Source organism: Micromesistius poutassou (genome assembly GCF_964030765.1).
Source record: "Micromesistius poutassou genome assembly, chromosome: 6".
Taxonomy (NCBI): Eukaryota; Metazoa; Chordata; class Actinopteri; order Gadiformes; family Gadidae; genus Micromesistius; species Micromesistius poutassou.
Window position 1 is genome coordinate 13,102,108 of NC_140276.1, and position 22,440 is coordinate 13,124,547.

Sequence of the window (22,440 nt, forward strand, 5' to 3'; positions counted from 1 at the left end):
TTGACACTTAATTCGAAAGTTTGTTATAGACCTACTGTGGTCATGTTGATTATATCTTGAAATTATTTTTTAGAGATATAACGGTTTAAATTATAGCATAATAAAACGGTACAACTAGTTGGAGAGAATTGAGACGGCAATAATTGCACACAATACCAATAGTATATTTAGCTGCAGCACCGCCCTCTGGTGCTGGCACAAGCAAAGAGTTTTCATTGTTATGCTTTTTTGTCAAAAACCTTTGTATGGTCAGAACTGACAAACGCAATGTGTACCTTGACGTTAATCTTCAATGTTACATCGTTTTAATAGCTAGGACTATAAATGTTTACCTACCCAACAATAATTTGTTCATCCACTCAGGAGCCTGACAAAGATTACATGCTTTCTTCAGTTTCAAATTCAGAATAATTGCGCTATAAACAATTTTATTAAATATGAATGTTAAATAAAATGTTCCCCACATTCTAGGCCAAAAAAGTTTGCACTGTTAATGTTTTTGTAAAAATATATTTTATTAAGTCGATTAATAAAACGCTTTAATAATACAATTAGTAAAAAAAAGACATTGGTAAAAACATCAATACTCCAGAACCATAACTAGGTCAACAGATACAGCAGACTGGGCTGGTGATACAGAGACCAGTAGCTCAGCTGATCTTCAGATATGACCAATCAATCAATCAATCAATCAATCAATCAATCAATCAATGTGAACATGGAAGAGGGTGAAGATGGGCAGACACATTGAATGCGTTGCCATGGCAGCAGTGACGTTCTCCCCAACCGACTTTAGACTCAAAACTAAAAACAAACTTCAACAACACCTATAAAAAAAATAATAATAATAACCTGGGTACCGCCCCTTGTGGCGTTTCCGTGGAAACGACGGGACCCCGCCTCCTACAGGCGCCCCGCCTGCTTGAACTTGGCGAGCAGCCCGTCGTCGGCGCGGAGGGGGAAGCTGAGGCTGCGGCGGCCGTAGTACCCGCCGTCCGCTTGGAGGTTCTGGATGACGTCGGAGAGCAGGTGGGCCCGCTCCACGCCGCTGCCCGGGGCCTCGGAGCCCAGCGCCGTGAAGTGGACGTGGAGGTGGTAGTAGGACGGCTGGTAGTGCAGGTACACGCGCAGCTTGCTGGCGGGAAGGCCGTAGCGCTTCAGGATGGCCTCCTGGGACACAGAGGGGGACAGAGGGACAGAGAGGGACAGAGGGGGACAGAGGGACACAGGGGGACAGAGGGGGACAGGAGGACACAGGGGGACAGAGGGACAGAGGGGGACAGAGGGGGACAGAGGGACAGAGAGACACAGGGGGACAGAGGGACACAGGGGGACAGAGGGGGACACGGGGACAGAGGGGACACGGGGACAGAGGGACACAGGGACACAGGGGGACAGAGGGGGACAGAGGAGGACACAGGGGGACAGAGGGACATGGGGACAGAGGGACAGGAGGACAGAGGGACACAGGGGGACAGAGGGACACAGGGACAGAGGGTTCAAGCAGATGTTCAGAGTTGGCTCGGCTCAGGTGACTTGGAACTAGAAGGCTGCTAGTCGGTTCCTCCTAGCCGAGTGTTGAGGTGTTCGCTTCAATTGTCAATCGTTTTTCTGCATAAACTGTTTAAGACTAAAGAGTCCGAACTTATAACAATTAGGCTAATTTATTTGAGTAATAAACATACAATAACATACAACAAACATACAATAACCTGAGGCCTCAGATGGGAGTTCGCACTGCGTCTCTATTAGCGCCACAAAGAGAAGACAAAAACCTTGCTTTTTGCATTGGCAAAAGCAAGGACTTCTTATACAGCGGCAGACTCTGCCCCCAATAAAACTATCGTATTGGTTAATCAGATGGTAGTAAACAATAACTGAAACTCTCCTAATGCGTGATGAAAATATCCATATGTTGTTTCCCCTTCATCATGTAAGCTCTGTCTCCTATTCCTTGAACTGTCTAGCCACCCTCCCTGTTCCTAGTGTTATCTAACGTTGACCTTTGACCCTGGGGTAAACCGGTCCCAAGGGACCAGGGATCCCCTCATGAATTCTGCTACTTGATGAGAACACAGGAAACTCTTTCCTTTAGGTAAACATTATCTGATTTGATCATTCATTTGATCATCACAATTATAATGTGGGGGAGACGTAGCGGTGCCTTATCAGTGGAGCGCTTGATCCCCGACCAGCCCGAGGGAGTCAGGGAAAAGGCCCAATCAACAAATGGCAGTTACAAAAACAGAATGTGAATATTTAATTTTGAAGGTATGGTCGTAAGTCGCTTTGAATAAAAGTGTCTGCAAAATCTCCTGAATGTAAATGTAAATGAATACGTTTATTGAATTATAAACGTTTGAGATCGATTCAGTTATAATCCATCCGTCTTGACGTCCTGTCAGGTCGTGTAGAGTTTAGGACAATCTCAGTTGGTCGACTCGGGGAACTCAGAGAATAATGAACGATAATTCACAAGCCAAAACAAACGGAACTTTCTGAGGAGGACATATTGGCAGAGGCTTTATTGTGTTTAGTATTGTGGTCTTAGTGAAGCAGCCTAGCCTTGGAGTTGGAGAAGTTGGAGTGATTTTTGTGTACGTGTGCGTGTGAGAGAGAGAGAGAGAGAGAGCACACCCGCCGTGCTCGAATGTGCGAATGCGTTGGACGAATGTGCTTTGTGTGTCAATAATGTATCTGTCTGATCGTATTTGCTGTAGATGGATGGTTAAATAATGTCACACGATCGGTCATACTGCAGGCTCTCATTTTAAGTTCACTGATTGCGTGTCTGATAGGCTAATACATATCGGTTTATCAAAATGGTTAAGTGTGTACGTGTGTGTTGTCATGTAGGCTATAAACTGACTGTCTTGGCTTGCATCGATGAAATATTAATGAATGAAATTGTAATGTTATAGGCCTACTGCATATTGAGGAATGCAGATCGGTATTAAGCAACAATCGGGGGATGGGACCAAACGAATATTGACGGGTATTTCGCACACTGGGTAAAAGCTTAGAAATAAACACTAGGCAAAGATGTTGTTACTGGAGCTAGTAGGCTACCATCAAAACGTGGGATAACTAATCGGAAATGTGTTTACAACGTTGGGGGGAATTTCACAGGTGGGACGGGCAAGTTAGCCCATAGCCAGCATTATGCCTTCTATTTCTAGATCTTCTGACTAAGTACCGGTACGTATCTGAACTGACAACATAATCACTGTCACTAGATATAAAGAAAACGTTGACTTTCACTCGGTGCTATTCACTGACGGTAAAAAAAAAGTGTTGTTATTGTATGCACTGCTGTTCATAGACTAGCTCCAGCGCTCGTTGCTGCGTTGCTAAATGATAGCAACTCTTCACCCATTCTCCTCTGACCATGCATTTAATCGGCTTTGACGGACATCAGTTCTCGGCAATTCCTCATCCGCCCTCTCACGTCTGACAGGCTCGAAATTATACGGTTGTGGGCCATCATACATGTAATTTGTGGTTCTTGCCACCTCTTCCTCATCCCAGACGCCCTAGTTCTAGTACTAGGCTGAGGCTACCTTCCACCACGTCTCCCCAACGTGACGTCATCGCCGAGTTACCGTAGAAACCACCCGTTACTACCAAAAACGACAAAAAATGGACTTTAACGCTATTTTGGAGACATTTTATTAATGATATACTTATTTTGAGTGCTTTATGTACCCATTAATCGAAACTTCCGGTTAACCTGCAACATGGGCTTTAATTTGGTACATTTGTTACACATTGTACTTTAAGTGACACATTTATACCAGCAATCTAAGCCAACCAAAAAAGAGTAGCTGGAATGTGTTTTATCAGATAGTCGGCCTCTTCAAGAGGCAGTCAAACCAGTAACCATCACGATCATGAGTTCTCATCCCCCTGCTCACCTTTCCCTTGGTGCAGATGTTCTGAAGCAGAGGCAGGTGGGTGGCGGTGAGCTCTCTGATACTCTTCAGGCCTCTCTGGTGGACGATGGCTATCAGGTACAGATCATGCATCTGGGAGGAGCAGTTCAGTGGATGAGGTGAAAAGGAAACAAGTTACAGGCACTTGTTTAACTGCTAGACATGATGTGTGGCGAGCTGTCATTTCAAACTCTGGCTCAGTTTAATGGTGCCTCGATGAAATACCTCGGTATAGGTCATAGCTTACAAGTTATCGTCTTTTAAAGGTCCCATGGCATGCTATTTTATGGATGCTTTAATATAGGTATTAGTGGGCCCCTAATACAGTACTTGAAGACGTTCAAGAAATTCAGCCTTGGTGCAGAGTTACAGCCACTGCGAGCCAGTCCCACAACGAGCTCTCCACAAATGCGCCGTTTTTAGAGGCGGGTCAAGGTGGAGGGTGGGGGTGTGGCCCTGAGCAGCTTGCGGCCACGGTACCATGCGCTAGTGTTTACAGTGGAACACTGAACACTTCGGGTGCTCCGGCGGGAGTCCTGGAGCTCTATATCTAAATATCATATTATATTTAGATGTCTATATAATATAATATATATTATCATGGTCAAAAGCTGTTTGCGCCTCCGGATGATATTATGAATCTCAAACGACCGTGTCGGGTTCTCAGACGCCTCTGGTTCTTCCACATCAATATTAAGTACAGACTGAACCGCGAAATGGAGGAGAAGGGGATTGTTGCCCGGGGTTGTCTGCGTCGGGTTGGTTGAGAAGGAATTGGGAACCGCGACATGGAGGAGAAAAGGATTGTTGCCCAGGATTGTCCGTCGGAGCCCCGCTGCCTGCTGAACGCTGGCCGCCCAGCCCCACTGTATTAACACACACACACACACACATGTGGCGCTCGCACGGTCCTAGCTCATTGTCTCATTGGCGGGCCAAATTCTCTGGGCAGGCCAAGCAGAGAAAGGGGAGGTAACCTGGTCCCGTATGACGTCATATGGGACTGGAAGCCAAATCAAAGCGTTTCAGCAATCCTTTTTTCAAAGACGGAGCAAGATAGCTACTTCTCAGTTTACACCTAATGCAATTTTTAGCTACTGGGGGACCATAGGGAGGCTAGGGGAACTCAACTTAATGTTAGAAAACCTCAAAAAGTGAAATTTTCATGCCATGGGACCTTTAACATTGAACAGGATTGTGTGTTGCAATTGTTTCCCACGTCAATAAAATACAAAATCATGGAGTTGAGTGGGACTGTACACAAACATCGAGCCTGTCAATAAATCAACCAATCACATCGTTATCTTCGTCGTACTTATGGTCACTGTACATGTTGTAGGAAACAGCAGAGGTAGGTTTACTAGGTTTTCCAATTTAGGTTCCTCCTCACACAAGCCTCTTCATTCATCAATGGTAGGAAACTACATTGATATATTACACATCTATCTATATTTTTTGATCATTCATTTCGATAACAGTCGGTGCTACCAGCCAATGTTTAAGTGCGCTGCAGCACATGAATATAGGTTTTTGACAACAACGGTGTGCAGCTGAACTGCAACAGTTACCTTTTTCCGGTACCTACTTTCTCTTAAAGAGTTAAAGCCTTGGGGAACAACCTCAAAAAACAAACGTCTCCAAAACATGGATGTATGAAAGTAGCCTGTCCGAGAAAGAGATCAGCTTCTTGGATGCTCATAGTATAACGCCACATGTGTTAATTAACAATTATTCGCCGAAGGTGAAGGGAATAGTGGGGAATAGCCCACTATTCCCCTATTCCCCACTATTCACAGAGCCTGAGGTGAATAATTGTTTTAGTATATACTACATGTGAACACTCCAAAAATAAACAAGATAACACTTTTTGCCAGGATTTTTTTTTTTTTATTAGCAGTTTATTTGTTTTTATTAGTGTGACGAGACGGCCGTCACGCACGCTGGACAATATCCCAAGTTTGAGATCTCAATCATGGGATATTGCCCAATATCCCGAGATAGCGAACCAATCAAATTGTGCTATCTTAGGAGGTTCACGTGTAGCATATACTAATGTTGATTACCCCATCCTAGAGATGGTAAAGATTCTCTTGTACTGCACATACACTTGTATAACACCACGTGTTGGTGGTGTCAGGCTGTGTCAGGCTTTTTGGCACCATACAACTATTAGATGTTCTTGCAACACCAACTGCAGAATACCTTTACAGAATGCAGGTTGAATCCACACACAAAAGGGAAAATAACCCTACATTTTAATTAATGTTATAAAACTCTGCAAAGGTGCAAAGGTAAGCTATCTACATTCTATAATGTTCAAGTATATAATAGTAGTTAAGTAGTAGTTAGTAATATAATAGTTAGCCGGCAATAATAGCAGGTCAGTTTCATTGTCCAACTTGCGTTATGTTTCAACCTTTGCATTTGTGTCCTAGCTTTTGCAGTTGTGTTGCAGCTTTTGTCTTTGTATTGTAGCTTTTGCAGTTATGTTTGGGCTTTTGCAGTAGTGACCTAAACACAAAAAGTGACCTAGCATAGTTCATACGATAGGCTTTAAACTCTGTCCTAGTCGTTTCCTCACCTGTTTTTGGTCCCATTTGAAGTCTGGCAGAAGAACAAAGCCCACGTCGGGGTCAGGGTCTTCATAGACGATCCGGTCCGCCTCCGCCTTCTTCTCCAGGATGTTGAAGACCCACTGGTGGAGCAAAGGGCAGCAACACAGAGTCAGAGTCAGTGTGTGTATGTGTGCATGCATTGAACCATTGTTCTTAATGTGATGTTAAGAACAATGAGATGTTATAGTTAATGTTATAGTTAACTATAGCTAGATGATTATGAGATAATTCAGTACAGTACAGTTCCCAATGTCAGTGACAGTCTAATCAAATCAAACTACACCTTGAATGAAGGCAATAAGGGAAACTGTTCGCCAGCTGACCTGCAGACTAAAGCTCTTCTCCTGGATGTAGGGCAGAGTGATGGAGAGATAGTCCTCTCCGGTCTCCTCCACCAGGAAGCTCTCCTGAACCTGGTACTTCTTCACGTGCTTCTCTGTGGCCGGGCACACCACTGTGGCCTTGAGCACTGCGGACGCCAACAACAAACAAGAAACAAATTAGAAAATTACATTTTTCAAAAATAATTATTAAATGGAATAATTCTAGTCTATGAGACTTTATAGAAAACGTTTATGGGGCAGCAGTAGCTCAGGAGGTAGAGGAGGTAGGAGGTAGGTAACCGGAAGGTTGCTAGTTCGATCCCCGGCTCCTCCAAGCGGAGTGTCGAGGTGTCCCTTAGCAAGACACCTAAGCCTAACTCACTGGCCCAGATGAGCTGGCTGTCACCCTGAGTGGTTGACTCTGCCGTCAGTGTGTGAATGTGTAAATGAATGGTTGTTAAGACGCTTTGGATAAAAGCGTCAACTCAATGTCAATGTAAAAACCCATCTTATTTGTCGTCATCCTATTTGGTGAGGTTCATTATTTGCTAAGTGACAAACATTCGGTTAAATCTTCCTGCCACTAGATAAGTTGAACTTGAAATGTTGTTGTGTCATTCATCGAGCCCTGTGTATGGGTGGCTGTGTCCGCACCATTGAGGTGAGCAGGAGGCTGGAGGTGATAGGTGCTGTAGATGTCGTTCCTCATCTCCAGCTTCAGCCTGGAGCCAGCAAACATCTCAGCCACGGTGTCCTCTGTGATGGGGGTCTTCTGCAGAATGACCACCGCCTCCTGGTCCTCCAACTGGTGGGGGGGCGAGGTCCGTTTTAGGTTAGTGGCCACAATTGTGTGAGCATGCCTGCTTTGTATAGCCTTAAGCACGAATTGAAGATGTATTTAAGGATTAAGGAGACTTCAAACCACATTTTTTGGTTGAAGCTTCCACATCCAGATTAGTGGATGTGGAAGCTTCAATCAACAAATGCATAAATATTCATTCTAGTAATTGATTGCATAAAATGTAATTAATCCCTAGTTAATTCAGGTCTTCTACCCAGAGGCACTCATCTATAGCAGTCCCCTCACCTTTCCATGGAGGAAGATGGTCTTCTCCCGGGCAGAGTCCTTCAACACAGCGGTGGTCTTAAACGCAGATAAGATATTCTCCTCGCCGTATTCCTCTCCGTTTCCACTCGGGTCTTCAGCTTCAGGATCACCTTTTTGTTTTTTAGCTTTCTGTCCGAGTTCATCACCTTCATTCTCCCGCTTCAGAGGTGCATCTCCCATGTTTACACCTGGAGAGCAACACAAAGATTATGAACAGACAGATGGTTGGCCGAAAGAGCGGAAGTGGGCGTGTTCCTCCTCTTCTTCTTCTTCTGCTTTGTGACGTATTTCTTCCCTCATTCAACATTACCGACGCCTTCAGGTCGAAAAGGGAACAGCCCTCTTTGTTTCACTAAAAGACAATACATCTTAATATATAATTTATCTAATGATCTTTCAAAGGAGTTGGGAGAATATGGACACGTTCACAGTTTCATTCTTGTATTTTTCTTGTAAGTAGTCAGAATGTTATATATTCTGACATTTCAAGCAAACCTTTTGTAAAAGTTTGCTTAGAATGTCGCTATGGATAAAAGCGTCTGGTACTAACTAGATAGTAATCACTAGTGAACATAGATCCAATCGAGTCAACTATATGAAGCATATACAAAAAACACAAAACAAATGACTCATGGTTTGTGATTTAATCAACAAAAAATATACCGAATAATCAAATGATCAAAAGAGTCAATTTATCTTGGTTCTCCCATTGGTTATACTTCCTTAATGTAATTGATTACTCCCCTAATGAAAAACCAACAGCAAAGATTGGAATTACATTAAAGCAGATTAGACAAATGTGATTAGCGTTGATTGGCAGAGCGCTGCGAGTCTCGGCCAATGGGAATACAGCTTGACAATCAGGAAGTTATTTAAAGTCCGTTTTGATTCACACACCTCAGAGTAAAAATATCACAGTATCATAATTAATTATTCACAACGCCACGTCGTCGTCGTCGTCCTCCTCCTCCACGTCGTCGTCCTCCACCACCGGTCCAGCAGCCAACATGTTTGTATCGCTGCAGAGATGTTGTGTTTGTGTTCTGATCATCTGCACTCTGACACCTGCGGCCGTGGAGACTAAAGGTGAAGTTATGAACTTGAGGATCACCTGTGTTCAATACGTTAGGTTGGATGATGTGAATTCTTAATCCGCAATCAATGCATGTTATTCGCAGAATCACCCATGCAGTGGTTTTAATGCAGTTAAAGTTGTTCTACTTTTCAACTGTGTTTGTCATGTTTATCTTTCTGATTTATATATCTTAAAGGATGGTTTACTTCATTTCATCCAGTTCATACATCATAGAGAGCCTCCGTGGTATTCAAACGTACTCCCTTCAATGTTTTGTTTCTTGTTTCCAGCGAAGAATGTCCTGTTTATCATGGCAGACGACCTCAGGACCACCCTGGGCTGCTATGGGGACCCCCTGGTGAAAACCCCCAACATCGACCAGCTGGCTTCCAAAAGCCAGGTCTTCTTGAACGCGTACGCCCAGGTCAGTCGACGTCTCACCAGTCTTATTTATATTGGAGGCGGCATGTGGCTCAGGAGGTTAGGTTAGGTTAGGTCAGGAGTTAGCTGGTAACTGGAAGGTTGCCGGTCCGATCCCCGGCTCCTCCTAGCTGAGTGTCAAGGTTTCCCCTTAGCAAGACGCCTCACCCTAACTGCTCCCGACGAGCGGACTGTCGCCTTGCGGCTGGCCTTGCAGTGTGTGAATGCGTGCCTGAATGCGTGCATGAATGGATGAATGTTAGGCAATATTGTAAAGCGCTTTGAGTGGCCACTTGTTAGAAAAGCACAGTATAAATGCAGGCCATTCACCATTTAGCTTTGTCTTAAGTGTTTTCCCCCCAAACAAGTATTTCTGTCTGTCCTTTGCCAGCAAGCGGTGTGTGGTCCTAGTCGTACGTCCATGCTGACCAGCCGCAGGCCGGACACCACCCGACTCTACGACTTCTACTCTTACTGGAGGGTCGCCGCCGGCAACTACACCACCCTACCGCAGTACTTCAAATCCCAAGGGTACACCACCATGTCTGTGGGGAAGGTGTTTCATCCAGGTGAACCATCGTTGTTGTTACTGGAGTCCTCTCATCAACATGGATACAATATTTAGATGGTAGAATTCTAAATTATTATTTGGATTATTATTATTAGTGGTCAAAGACGTTTGCAACCCCTTTACTGGGCATGTTGAACAATGCTTGTGGGTGGCATGTGGCTCAGGAGATGGAGCGGGTTGGCTGGTAACCGGAAGGTTGCTAGTTCGATCCCCGGCTCCTCCTATTTAGTGTTGAGTCGTCCCGGAGCATGACAACTCCCCCTAACTGCTCCTGAAGAGCTGGCTGTCTCCCTGCGTGGCTGACACCACTGTCGGTGTGTGAATGTGAGGCAATATTGTAAAGCACTTTGAGTGGCCGCTGGTTAGGAAAGCTTAGTATAAATTCAGTCTGTTTACCATTTTACTTTATTCGACTCCTTCCTGTTTATCTCTTGCTGCCGCTGGTTTTCAGGCATCGCCTCCAACCACACGGACGACTACCCCTACAGCTGGTCTGTTCCTCCGTACCACCCTCCCTCGTTCCGCTATGAGAAGGAGAAGGTGAGGCCCGTGTGTGTGTGTGTGTGTGTGTGTGTGTGTGTGTGTGTGTGTGTGTGTGTGTGTGTGTGTGTGTGTGTGTGTGTGTGTGTGTGTGTGTGTGTGTGTGTGTGTGTGTGTGTGTGTGTGTGTGTGTGTGTGAGAAACTGTGTCTCTGATGCATGCACAGCATTGATTTTTCCTTCAATATGTAAAGGTTTTCACTTTTGTTCCACAACCTTCGCGGTGGAAGGACTAATGCTGTTATTACCGCTGCAACTGAAGCAGTCGCATGCCTCCTTATCCTAAAGCCTACTGCCCTCCCAGACGCTCCCTTCCACAGATCATGCGAGTGGAGAATGGATTGGTTTTGGTTATGGCTGCTCTAATCCCCCGTGCACATAACTAGAAGGAGACTGTTTTCCACCGGTTTGGCTGTAGTGTTTGTGATAGCAGGGAAAGCAAACAAAGTACTTTAAAATGGTTCATTTTGTGATTATTATGAATTGATGACATTGTTACGATGACTTCATGATTGTTAAATGTCACCCATTAATTTCTCACTAAATGGTATTTATTTTTGTGTGGGTTCCACTGATTGAAAAATTAATTGAAATTCACGCGATGGTTATCGCAAGAGTATGCACACAGACTGCCTGTGACCATTTAATAAAGCAGACCCAGAATTGGGATGAATGAATTGAATAAACACAAGCGTCAGACGAGCACAACATATTTTGAGACTAGCAGTTATTGTAGTTTGAACATGACGTCCTAGACTGTAAATTGATCAGCTAAAGTCAGCTTTGCTATGTATTCATTTTTCGCAATGTGCATGTGGCAACAGTCTTGAAATCCTTCTTGGCTCTTTGCTGTCTCCCTCTTCCAATTCAACAATATTTACCCGTGTTTTTGCACGGCTCTGGTTGTGGCGCTTTAGAAAGAGGACGACGCTTTTCAGGTTGGGTAGAATCTCTCATACAATCTCACTTGATCCATCTAGTCTGCTCTCCTCCATGGCTGCAGCATGCTGTGTTTGTGCGCAAATTTGTTTCATATCTGGCAACCCGGGGTACTTGGCGATAAGTGAATCCTAACAAACAGGGCAAAACAAAAACAAACGTTCCTACGTGGCGGAGACGTTTCAGAGGACAACACCGGCTATAGCTGTAGCATCGTTGTGCAGCTGGTATTTACACTTGCCATGCTTCCTCACTCTCTGTTGCCGTCACATGGTCATTGTAATGATTCAGTCCACGTGTGACTCGCTGTGGTTCCCCCTCAGGTGTGTAGAGGGGCGGGCGGCGGTCTCCACGCCAACCTGCTGTGTGCGGTGGACGTGACGGAGCAGCCCGGCGGGACGCTGCCTGACCTGGAGAGCAGCGAGGAGGCCGTCCGCCTGCTGCGGGGCCGCGGCGACCACGACGGGCCCTTCTTCCTGGCCGTGGGGTTCCACAAGCCCCACATTCCCTTCAGGATACCACAGGTACCGCTAACCCAACGGACCAGAACAGAGGGCCCAACAGGACCTTGTACGCTGAAGAACCACGTCAGAGAGGAGTCATGTAATGGACGTGGGGCTGAGTGTACTTGTATATTAAGAGCTCACTCATGTCTCTTATTTAAAGGCCGGTGTCGATGGCCTTCTCGTTTTTATTTTTTGCCAACATCCGCAATTAAACGCTAAATTAATTATTGTCACTTGACATTTTCCACCGGCACACTAGAATGATTCACAGAGCCGCTCTGTTATTATCATTATTACTAGAACTTAAGGATATGTCTTATGTTGCAACATCGTAGATTGGTCATACATTTTAAGGTGCGTGTGTGTCCCACATTCATGCAGTCACTGTGTCTAATGGGGAACCTTTTGTTGAACATCCGGATCCTTCTGCTATCAGATGCCTCGGTTCACTGCTTCTATTGCTCAATTAGCAGTTTCCATGGCTCACTTAATCAATAGAAAAAAATCATCAGGGCCATTGCCAACCACCAGTGTGGTTTGTGATAATAGGATGATCATCCTATTCAATGATGTGACCAATGAGGCCAGGTGTGTGTGTGTGTGTGTGTGTGTCCTCCAGGAGTACCTGAGCCTGTACCCTCTGGACCAGATGAGCCTGGCCCCTGACCCCGAAGTCCCCCAGGACCTCCCCAGCGTGGCCTACAACCCTTGGATGGACCTCCGGCTGAGGGAGGACGTGCGGGCCCTCAACACCAGCTTCCCCTACGGCCCCATCCCCAAAGACTTCCAGGTAGCGGGCGCCACTCCCCACAGCGCCGCCCTGCTGGTGGGCTGAAGGAACTGCTCCAGAACACTGCGCTCAGCTGGAGCGACAGAGCCGCCTGTATGCTTTAAAGGTGACATCTTATACCACCAGGCGTGAGTGTGATTAGCCGTTACAAGCCTTGGTAAAACGGTAGCAAACGTTGCTCATCTGTCATACATCTCGGTGGACACGCCCTCTTGTGATGTCAGAAGAGGCCAATTTTTCAAAACGGCTTGCAACGGTTAATCACACTCACACCTGGTGGTATAATATGTCACCTTTTAATGTGGCTCAGGAGGTAGAGCGGGTTGGCTGGTAACCGGAAGGTTGGTAGTTTGATCCCCGGCTCCTCCTAGCTCGAGTGTCGAGGTGTCCCTGAGCGAGACACCTCACCCTAACTGATCCTGACGAGCTGGCTGTCGCCCTGCATGGCTGACGCCGCCGTCATCGTGTGGATGAATGGGGTGAATGTTACAATATTGTAAAGCACTTTAAGTGTCCACTGGTTAGAAAAGCGCTGTATGAATGCAGTCCATTCACCATTTAATGTGGATCAGAATGGTGCATCCTGGTTCTTCGTCATCCTTGTTGTTTGTTGTCTTTGTGAACCGTCTCTCCAGCTGCGTATCCGTCAGCACTACTACGCTGCCGTCTCCTACCTGGACGCCCAGGTGGGCCGGCTGCTCAGCGCCCTGGACGACTCGGGGCTCGCTGACGACACCATGGTGGTCTTCTCCTCCGATCACGGTTAGACACACGCACACGCGATGCCCTGAATGGTCATCGACGCGATCCAAGCCGTTGTATTCAATTCATATTTATTTTGTCATCACTGCAAAATGAGCGCTAAATGAAGGGCAGAGACGTTTCTGCCGTCATCTTGCCACTAGATGGCAGTGTGGTGACAGGAAATGAGTCTTGCACTGCGTCCTGCACAGAGTTTACCCGTTTGGTGAGGCTGCATATAAATTGTCAAATTCTCCTTTGTGACCCAGAAATCACATATATGGAAGATACGCACACACACACTTGCTCATTTTCTCTTAAAGATAGAAATGAGGCACATCTAAAATGTGTTTTATAAATCAACAGCAAACGGCAAAATCTACTGCAAACTGCAAATTCTCCCCAGAAAACTCAATTATTGTAATTTGACTTGCAGTACATTATAATTTGGGGGGAGTGAGACTGGAGCTGGAATGACATTTGAAAACCAAAGTTATATCTTCAGAATAGGCATTTATCCTGTTTCTTCTAGAATTGATCATTTCTGTTCCGGGGCCTTGAGATGGTTGTGGGTGTACGCTGTTATTTTGAAGTGGTGACTCGTGAGTGTTCCCAATGTAAAAAAAAAAAACATAGATATCCTCCTGGGTCCTCTAACCTGACACCGTCCCTCCCTGACCTTACCGTCCCTCCGTCGACAGGCTGGTCTCTGGGGGAACACGGGGAATGGGCCAAGTACTCCAACTTTGACGTGGCCACTCAGGTTCCCCTCATGTTCTACGTCCCTGGCGTCACCTTCTTCCCAGACTGGCTCCAGGCGGGTACCATCTTCCCCTTCCTTGACGTGTTCGGCCAATCGGAGCGCACGTTTACGGGTGAGATGGGACTGATTGGTTGCTGGGTGACCCAATGACAGGGCTTCAAGTATGCCTTGGTCGGTCTCAGTGCCAACACTCTGCTGTTTGAATGCCTGGTGTGATGCTGTGGTGGTGTGAGCCTGGTGAGGGGCAGGTCCTCACTTGTTCTGGTCTCTCTCCAGCGGGGCACGTGGTCAGGAACGTGGTGGAGCTGGTGGACGTCTTCCCCACCGTCTCCTACATGGCTGGCCTGGACGCTCCAGATCCCTGTCCAGTCGTGTCCTTCAAGGTATCGGAGGAGGGGAGGAGGGGAGAGGGGGGTTTCGGTTACAAGGAAATACTTTAGGATTGTTTTTTGGGGGGTGTAGAAAACCCCAGCGTGAAACAAAAGTAAGGTAGTGTTTATTTATATCTAGCCTTATTGCCGTGGAAGGAATTTCTGCTGGAGCAATTGCAATAGCCTGCGTCTAATCCACTGGTGTGTGCTTATAGTCTCAGCTGAGCGTTTGCTTCCAAAAAGAAAAGCATCTGCACACTTCCAGTCCTCTGAAATGTTAAACAGAAATGCGCAGAGCAAGTGAGGACTTGATTGTCTAACACTCGAGAAAGCCCCCAGACGGTTTAGTTTCACTCTCCTCCCCGCTCCTCGTTCTCTAGGAGGAGCTCTGCACCGAGGGGGACAACCTGGCCTACACCTTCGGCCGTCGGGAGAGGGGCAAGGACGACGAAGACATCGCCTTCAGCCAGTACCCCAGGCCAGCAGACGTGCCCCAGGTATCCCCATAGAGACATGATCCTTCCCCTGGTCCACAGGAGCCTCAGCCCTGGAGTACGTCTGGTGAGAGCCTCAAAGAGCTCCACGTCTTGGCAGCCATGATTGGGTCTTCTGCACCTCTGGTTTGTGTTCACGGTGTGCGGACGATAAGGACTCTGGGAGTGATGTTCAACGAGGGTCTACAACCGTTCCACTCTTGTCCACAACTGTGCGTTCCCTTTTTTATCCAGAAACCTAATGTTTACGAACCATTTCTGGGTCATTTGTTCTCCCATTCTTGGTGCGAAGAAGGAATGGATTTTAATTTGGTTTCTAACGTTCACTTCAGGGGAATGTGTTCCGAGCAGCAGCGCCGAGGGTGTGGAGTGGAGAGTCGCTAAGGGTCGTTGAGTTATCTGTGTCAATGCGGTGCTTCTTGAACCAGGTAGTCTCTAGTGCGGTGTCTTCTTAAAAAGGGAGATCTGGCTGTGAGTGGTGGGTAAGAGTGTGTGGGCACGTGATGCCTTTTACAATCCCATACCGCACATAAAATCCGACTTGGGAAGTATTTCACAAGGTTATATCGTCCCCCAGTAAAATGAGAGTGATGTTATCCCAATGTTAGCTGGAATTGAAAGAACAGGAGAAACAGCTGGTGACTCATTCTACTGATTCCTGGCGGAGGTCCCTGCGTCGCCATTCGTCTCTGTCGCTCTTCCAACACCTTAACTCAAACCCAACGAGTCCTACTGGTGTTCAAGATTAACTGTAGCCCGTCCTGCCTACACTTAAATCGACCGGTTCTTTCTGGTCGCCCCCTTCCCCCCCCCCCCCCCCCCGACCCGTACAAGGACAACAACATGCTCTGATGGGGAACACTGCAACGTCCTCCACACCGAAACAAGCTCACGGCGCGGCGCCGGTACCCCCCCGACCGCGAGGTCGTCTGATGCCCACCGTGCGTCCGCCCGCCCGGCACTACACGCCCGGGCGCTTGTCTGACACGGCGGCGGCGGATTGAAACGTGCAGGTGACGCTCACAGCTGGCGACGGCTAAATGTCTGCACAAAGCCGTTTGGCGGGCCGACAGCAGCTCATCAGCGGCTTTGCGGGGGTAGGGCGGCGGGGAGAGAGGCTGCCGGTGAGCTTGTGCGGCACGTTCGATGCTCGGAGAGACCGCCGCCGCCGCCGCCGCGGGAAAAGGTCGCCGCGTTTGGCTGCTGTGATTGATGCACTTTTGTTTTTGTCGGACTGAACTGTTAATGTCAGGCGCTCTTTGTTTTCTCTCTTTTGTTTCTCGTGTCACTTCTCCCAGTGGAACTCCGACCTGCCGTTCCTCAAGGACATCAAGGTCATGGGCTACTCGCTGCGGTCCTGGGACTATCGGTACACCCTGTGGCTGGGCTTTGACCCCAACACGTTCGAGGTGGGGAGCTGGCCTATAGCTATAGATCTAGATGGAACTAAAAACAATCGTCTGGAAAAAAATGTTTACAGGAAATCTTTCAAAATAATATATTGCTCTCGCTTTCTCTCTCTCTCTCTAGCTCTGACTCTGGCTTTCTCGCTCTCTGTATCTCACTCTGGCTTTCGATATCTCTTTTCTCTCTATTTCTCTAAAGAGTCTATTCTTGTATTAATCCGCTGTCTGTTCACATGTTCCTTGGTCTCTCCCGGTCCAGACCAACGTGACGGACGTCCACGCCGGAGAGCTCTACATGCTGGCCGACGACCCCCTGCAGGACCACAACCTGTACCGCCGCTCGGACCACCGACGCATGCTGAGGAAGACCAGCGTCCTTCGTCAGGTCCGCGCCTCTTTCTCTACATCCTCACGGCTGATTGACCTGGATGCTGATGGTTACCACTCTGCACCGTGAACGGTTTCCCTCTCAGCCACCTCCAGGGGCTGAGTTGTAGCTACGATAGCAACGTTATTCATGGAGAGGACTAGGGGTGGGAATCTCTTGGCACCTCATGATTCCGATTCAGAGGTCAACGATTCGACTCTAAAACGATTATCGATGCAACAAATTTTTTTTTAATGTACATTTCCATGCAGGATTTTCCAAAAAAAAAAAATATACATCTGAGTTTGCTACTCAGTTTGCTAATCACTTCCTTCTTGTGTGGTGATCATTAAAGACAATCAACAGATGAATTACCTTATCTAATATGTTATATTAGATAGAGTTGGTTCTCTGTGCAGACAACCCACAGGCAGAAAGGAGTTTTCTGTAGCGCTCTGCAGCAGGCGAACAGCAGGCGATTTCTTTAAATTTAATTTGTTTCCGATTATAAATTTTTCTGCATCGAGACGGAAATGTTCTAGAGAGAATCGCGATGCATCAAAGAATTTATTATTTTTCCCACCCCTAGAGAGGACGTCCCTGGATGGATTGACTTGTGGCTGGGTGTGTTTTATTGAGAAACCTTCTAGTTCAGGTGATTTTTTTTTTTTAATTTATTTATTTTTTTAATCAGTGTTTCTTTGTTGTACCTTCTAGTCCCTGAGTCTGCAGGAGAGAATGAGGCTGCAGCTGCTCTACCTCACAGCTGGGATGAAGAAGAGTCACCAGAAGCCTTGAGATGAAGAGTGGAACACAAACCAGGGGAGGAAGAGGAGGATGTGTACGTCTCTCTTGGAGGACTTGAGGCTGTACCAGAGGGGAGCAATATGAGGGACTGTATACTGTAGCGCACCAGGTGCCCTGGAGGGGAACCACACTTGCACTTTACTGAGCCGCTGGCGTCCGGGATGTTCCAGAGTTAAAGAGGAAACTGATATTCATGTCATTGTCAGGCAAATGAAGCCATTGGTTCCTTTGTTCCTACAACCTGGACATGGTTCACACATCATTAGCCTTTGTTGACCGTTTCAGCTGCAAATTGGGGTGAGGGGGGTGGAGAGATACAGTCAACATTACAATCGAATATTTATATTTCCACTTGTACATCGCGACAGAAGAGTTCAGATTTGTATTGACACTTCATAAGCTCTCGTAATAATCTAGCCCCGCGTGGGGATTCTGGATTCTGTTGCGCTGTTGAAAATGTTAATCATGCTATTAGCATTAAAAATGCTTCTTTTTTTTCCCATGGAACAAATTGCATTTTGTCAAAATGAATTAGTATTTATTCTACTCTAGTGGTGGGGTTGCTTCTGAAATGGAACCGCTGGGCGGATGGGGTGCTGATGCACACACGTATACACACATGCGTACACGCATGTACACATACACACCTGTATAAACACACGTGTACACACACACACAGCCTCGTGTGCGCACACGCACAAGTGTACATACACACACGTGGAACGTACACACACGTGTACGTACACACGTGGACACACATACACGGACACACACGTACACACGGCTATTTTTGTGTGTCATGTTCTCCCAACTACAAACCTACACCGAAAAACCAAAAACACACTATGGATGAACTATGTTCCTGCCTCGCTCCACAGATGGAAGACTTTTTTTTTTTTCTTCTCTGGCAGAGCGGCCTAGTGAAGCCTGAGGGAACACCAGCACCACCAAACTATTCACTGTGTTCTGCTCCTCTTGCATCACCTTGAGTCCCTCCACCGTGAATCAGCCTCAAAGTCATGCATTTCTAAGCACCCATTCATCAGCACCTCTGCATCACTCTGCTTTTTTTTTTTCTTTTTTTTTTTACATGGTAAGCTTTAAGAAGCAAGGGGTGGGGTGGTGGTTGAAAAATGGTTAAAAATAAATCTAATTTTTTAATTAAGGCAATCTGACTGCCTTCTTCAGCCAGGGTTATAATACGTCTTCCAGTTCGCAGGCAAGTGAGCGGTTCACTAGTGGAAGGTAAAATATTCCATCCATAATGGACATGATGCCTTTGCAAATTGCTTCCCCCAGGTACTTTGCAGCGGTGTGTACGTTGTGTTCGACGCCGGCTAGCCTCCCAGATAATCAATACACACCGACACCTCCAGCCCTGATTTATATTCAAACCTGCAACCTGCTGGTTACGGATCGGCATTTGTCAATGTGACCGACCTCATATCTTTCTACAATGGCAGTGAGCCATATCCCCAAACCATCACCACCACCAGCACCTCCAACCCCACCACTCTATATTCTCTTAGTAGATTGATACACTATAAATCGTTAAGAAACATTAAAAGTGTGAAGCTGTGTTATTCGTATGCAGAGAATGATTAGTTCAGCCGAGCGAAACCAACAGCAGACCTCCCAACGATCCATGCATGTCGTTTACCTACATGAAGGCCCGACCTACATCTGTATGCAGCGCGGATTCTCCGTCTCTCGCCCCTTCTGTCTCCGCTCGCTCTCCTGGCTCGGTATATAATGTCAGCTCATATTCCTGCCTTGGTGGTTTCATCAGATCAATATTTATCATCTCGCCCAGTGATCCCTGACCACCGGCACATTGATCCGCTGATAGCAATTCCATTACGGCCTCACTCCTCCATTTATCCCCCCCACCACCCGTCTGTTCAGACCCTGTCCCCCTTTCTCCGCCACTTATGCTGCTGCTCTCCCATGAAGGGTCCCCCCCCCCCCCCTCTGTGTAATACGTCTGTAATCGTATTGTGACCAGCGGCAGCGAATGCATTGGGGAATGCACGTTACATGAAGGAAATCTAAATCGATGTTCACTCAAATTAACCGTCAGTTGTCGATCAATCGTTAAGCACCAAACTTTATTTGACGTGGATCTTTGTGTTCCGTTAGGTAACTATTGTGGTACAACCTATTGAAGACGTTGCCAGGCAGCACTCGTCTTCACCTGGGTAAACTGGGGTGTTCTGAGGACCTGGGAATGTCGGCAGGGCCTTGAAGCGGCGTCCCGGGAAAAGCTCCCACAACAGCCACAAGGAAACACAATACATGAAAGACTAACAGTGTTTGAATGTGTTTAGCGCTGAATGGGCCACGGGTTTCGGCTACCGGGCCTACAGGTCTTTCACGGTTGTATTTCAGTTAGATTTAATCACGTGGTTGCATTCATCTATTCTTTCGGCCTAATCCATTTATCTGTGGTTTCTCTATCCTTCGCTGCACGCTTTCTTTTCCATTATGAGCCTCATCGCTGACAAAAATCTCCTCGCCGCAAAGTCATTCCACGGCGGCAATCAGCAGCAGTTTTTTATTATTATTCCAGAACACGTGGCGCATTAGTCAACCAGCCAATTATGAGCCGGGGAAGATGTGATGTGTTGGCTCTCGATTCTGAAACAAGTTTTAATCAGGATTCATTTGATTAAAGCTCTATTCATTCAATTAGAGTTCTCCCCCTCGTTAGAGAGCCCGAGGAGCCGCCGGCGACCACACTGAATGGACGAATCACTGCTGAACAAAATCACTTTCAAACAGGTGGTGAAGAATAGGGGTGGAGACAATGTCTTAAATTGCCCACTCTTTGCACATTGAGATGGAGAGACAGGGCTTGGAGTGGAACTGCTTTAATTAAGCTGAATAGTTGTAATCAACTCATTGGCGTGGGCGAGTGGGTTCTGAACACGGGCTAAATTGCATTTCAGGGACCTACATTATGGCAATTGTAATTGTGGCAATTACAGACAATTGTTGGGAGAATAGGATAAAGATTATACTCTGTGTAATCATTAATTAGAATTTCATGCTAAATGGTGAAAACTCAAACGTTATCAAATTATTTATTTATTTATTTGGTGAGGATGTGATTTCCCGTGTGACCCTGACTCCAGACAGACAGACAGACAGACAGACAGGCCTTGCACATGGTGACAGCAGTGGTTTGCCTCTGGGGACGGCTAGCTAACAAGCTGGCCCCGCGCAGGGTGTAGGGCCCTCAGGTCGTAGCAGCCCGCCGGACTCCCAGGGGACTCTGGGCTGTAGAGCCCGACAACACGGCCCTAATCCCCCTGCCGGGCCCCTGATGCTCACAAACAGCACGGAGGGAAATGTCATGTCTGGCCTGCTCCTTCTGATTAAACGCTTTGTGTTCATTGTCTCTTAAAACAAAAGGTTGACACCTATCAAGACTGTTTCCAGAATAATAAGTAAATAACAAAAAAAAATTATGTAATTATTATTGTAGGCAATTAAATCATTTTTAATGTTAAACTATACATTTATACACATCAGCAGCGCTGGTGTTCATCAATTCACCTAAATATGCAGTTAGTAAAATGTAGTCAGGGCATATTGTTGAACAGGCTAAAGGCTATTAGCGTCAAGTAGTAGGCTACAGCCAACGCTACAGAAGGGCCATTCATTAAGAGTTTGGGAAAAGGACAAAACATTGCAACATTTCTTTTTAATGAAAGTATATTCTTATGAATAAATGTTCTAATTTCTTTTATATGTTATCCTTCCTTTAACAATACATAAATGTGTCCAGATTTGACACCACGTAGTCAGCATGGATGTACGATAAGCAGCCCTTGTAGCAAGATATCCACCTGGAAGTCTCAGCCCTCCCAGGTCCATGCTGCAGACTGAACCATAAAACCATAACACCATCATCTACAATCAGAGGACATCATTAATTCATTTTCCAGCCTAAATGGCCATGACTAATTGCAATTAATGAATATTTCTCCGAAAAGGGTCCAATGATAATTATATAAACTTTTATTTGATCTTGAGTGATTTAGCTACTTTTATTTTGTGCTCTGCCAACCGACAAAAACACCAACCCCTGGAGCGCAACATGGACCCCGGAGGGTCGTCTCAGTCTAGTCTGAACCCGAAGAGAAAGGACTATATTAACACCATAGTCTGAGGTGTTGGAGCGCTCCAGTCAGGTGTAGCCTGAGAGCGTACCTGGGCCCTGCCTCCACCCTCCACCTGAATGAACCCCGGCCCCACGACGCTCACCCCGCCCTGGCTGTCCCGTGGCTAGAGGTGCGGAGTGACGCCGTCCCATTAGAGAACAGGGGGATGATTAGGGTGTGGGTTCCAGAGCCAGGGTGTGAGCTGTGCCAGGACACCGGGGTCAGCGGCCCTAAACTCTGATGATGAGCGCTGTGAGGTCTTTAGTGGCCGCGGGGAGACAGGACCTCGGGTTAACGTCTCACCCCGAGGACGGAGCTCTTTGGCAGGCCCGGTCTCGGACCAGCGGCGTGGTGATGGAGGCCAGACGGAAGGGGCACCCCCTACCGGCCCGCCCGACACCTCCACCAGCACCATCTGCTCTCCCAGGACGGGCCCTTTTCTCTTCCAAAACCTCTCCCTCACCCGCGGCTCTAGGGGCCCTGAAGGAGTGCTGACCCCACCCCTCC

The 22,440-nt window shown here is 46.8% G+C and overlaps 2 protein-coding genes across 2 annotated transcripts; one reads left to right on the plus strand and one right to left on the minus strand.

The window, feature by feature from the left end:
• Positions 1 to 518: 518 nt before the first annotated feature.
• Positions 519 to 8,184, minus strand: dcps (decapping enzyme, scavenger). Its single transcript, XM_084469818.1, has 6 exons — positions 7,958 to 8,184; positions 7,525 to 7,675; positions 6,871 to 7,016; positions 6,514 to 6,627; positions 3,915 to 4,025; positions 519 to 1,170 (listed from the first exon to the last, which is right to left on the minus strand). The coding sequence occupies exons 1-6, from the start codon at positions 8,156 to 8,158 to the stop codon at positions 904 to 906; spliced, it is 990 nt and encodes a 329-aa protein (XP_084325944.1). The 5' UTR covers positions 8,159 to 8,184; the 3' UTR covers positions 519 to 903.
• A 697-nt stretch (positions 8,185 to 8,881) lies between these two features.
• On the plus strand, positions 8,882 to 18,259 carry ids (iduronate 2-sulfatase). The gene is made up of 13 exons (XM_084469997.1): positions 8,882 to 9,064; positions 9,344 to 9,477; positions 9,865 to 10,042; positions 10,496 to 10,584; positions 11,846 to 12,046; positions 12,648 to 12,818; positions 13,454 to 13,580; positions 14,261 to 14,434; positions 14,599 to 14,705; positions 15,074 to 15,190; positions 16,486 to 16,596; positions 16,853 to 16,978; positions 17,678 to 18,259. The coding sequence occupies exons 1-13, from the start codon at positions 8,986 to 8,988 to the stop codon at positions 17,756 to 17,758; spliced, it is 1,695 nt and encodes a 564-aa protein (XP_084326123.1). The 5' UTR covers positions 8,882 to 8,985; the 3' UTR covers positions 17,759 to 18,259.
• Positions 18,260 to 22,440: the final 4,181 nt, after the last annotated feature.

Excerpts from the sequence above, each read along its gene's own strand:
- dcps (XM_084469818.1), bottom strand. The coding sequence starts at position 8,158 with ATGGGAGATGCACCTCTGAAGCGGGAGAATGAAGGTGATGAACTCGGA. Across the intron at positions 7,676-7,957 it reads CCATCTTCCTCCATGGAAAG|TTGGAGGACCAGGAGGCGGT; the intron begins GTGAGGGGACTG and ends CCCCCCCACCAG. Across the intron at positions 1,171-3,914 it reads ACATCTGCACCAAGGGAAAG|GAGGCCATCCTGAAGCGCTA; the intron begins GTGAGCAGGGGG and ends TCTGTGTCCCAG.
- ids (XM_084469997.1), top strand. The coding sequence starts at position 8,986 with ATGTTTGTATCGCTGCAGAGATGTTGTGTTTGTGTTCTGATCATCTGC. Across the intron at positions 10,043-10,495 it reads GGGGAAGGTGTTTCATCCAG|GCATCGCCTCCAACCACACG; the intron begins GTGAACCATCGT and ends GCTGGTTTTCAG. Across the intron at positions 14,435-14,598 it reads ATCGGAGCGCACGTTTACGG|CGGGGCACGTGGTCAGGAAC; the intron begins GTGAGATGGGAC and ends GTCTCTCTCCAG.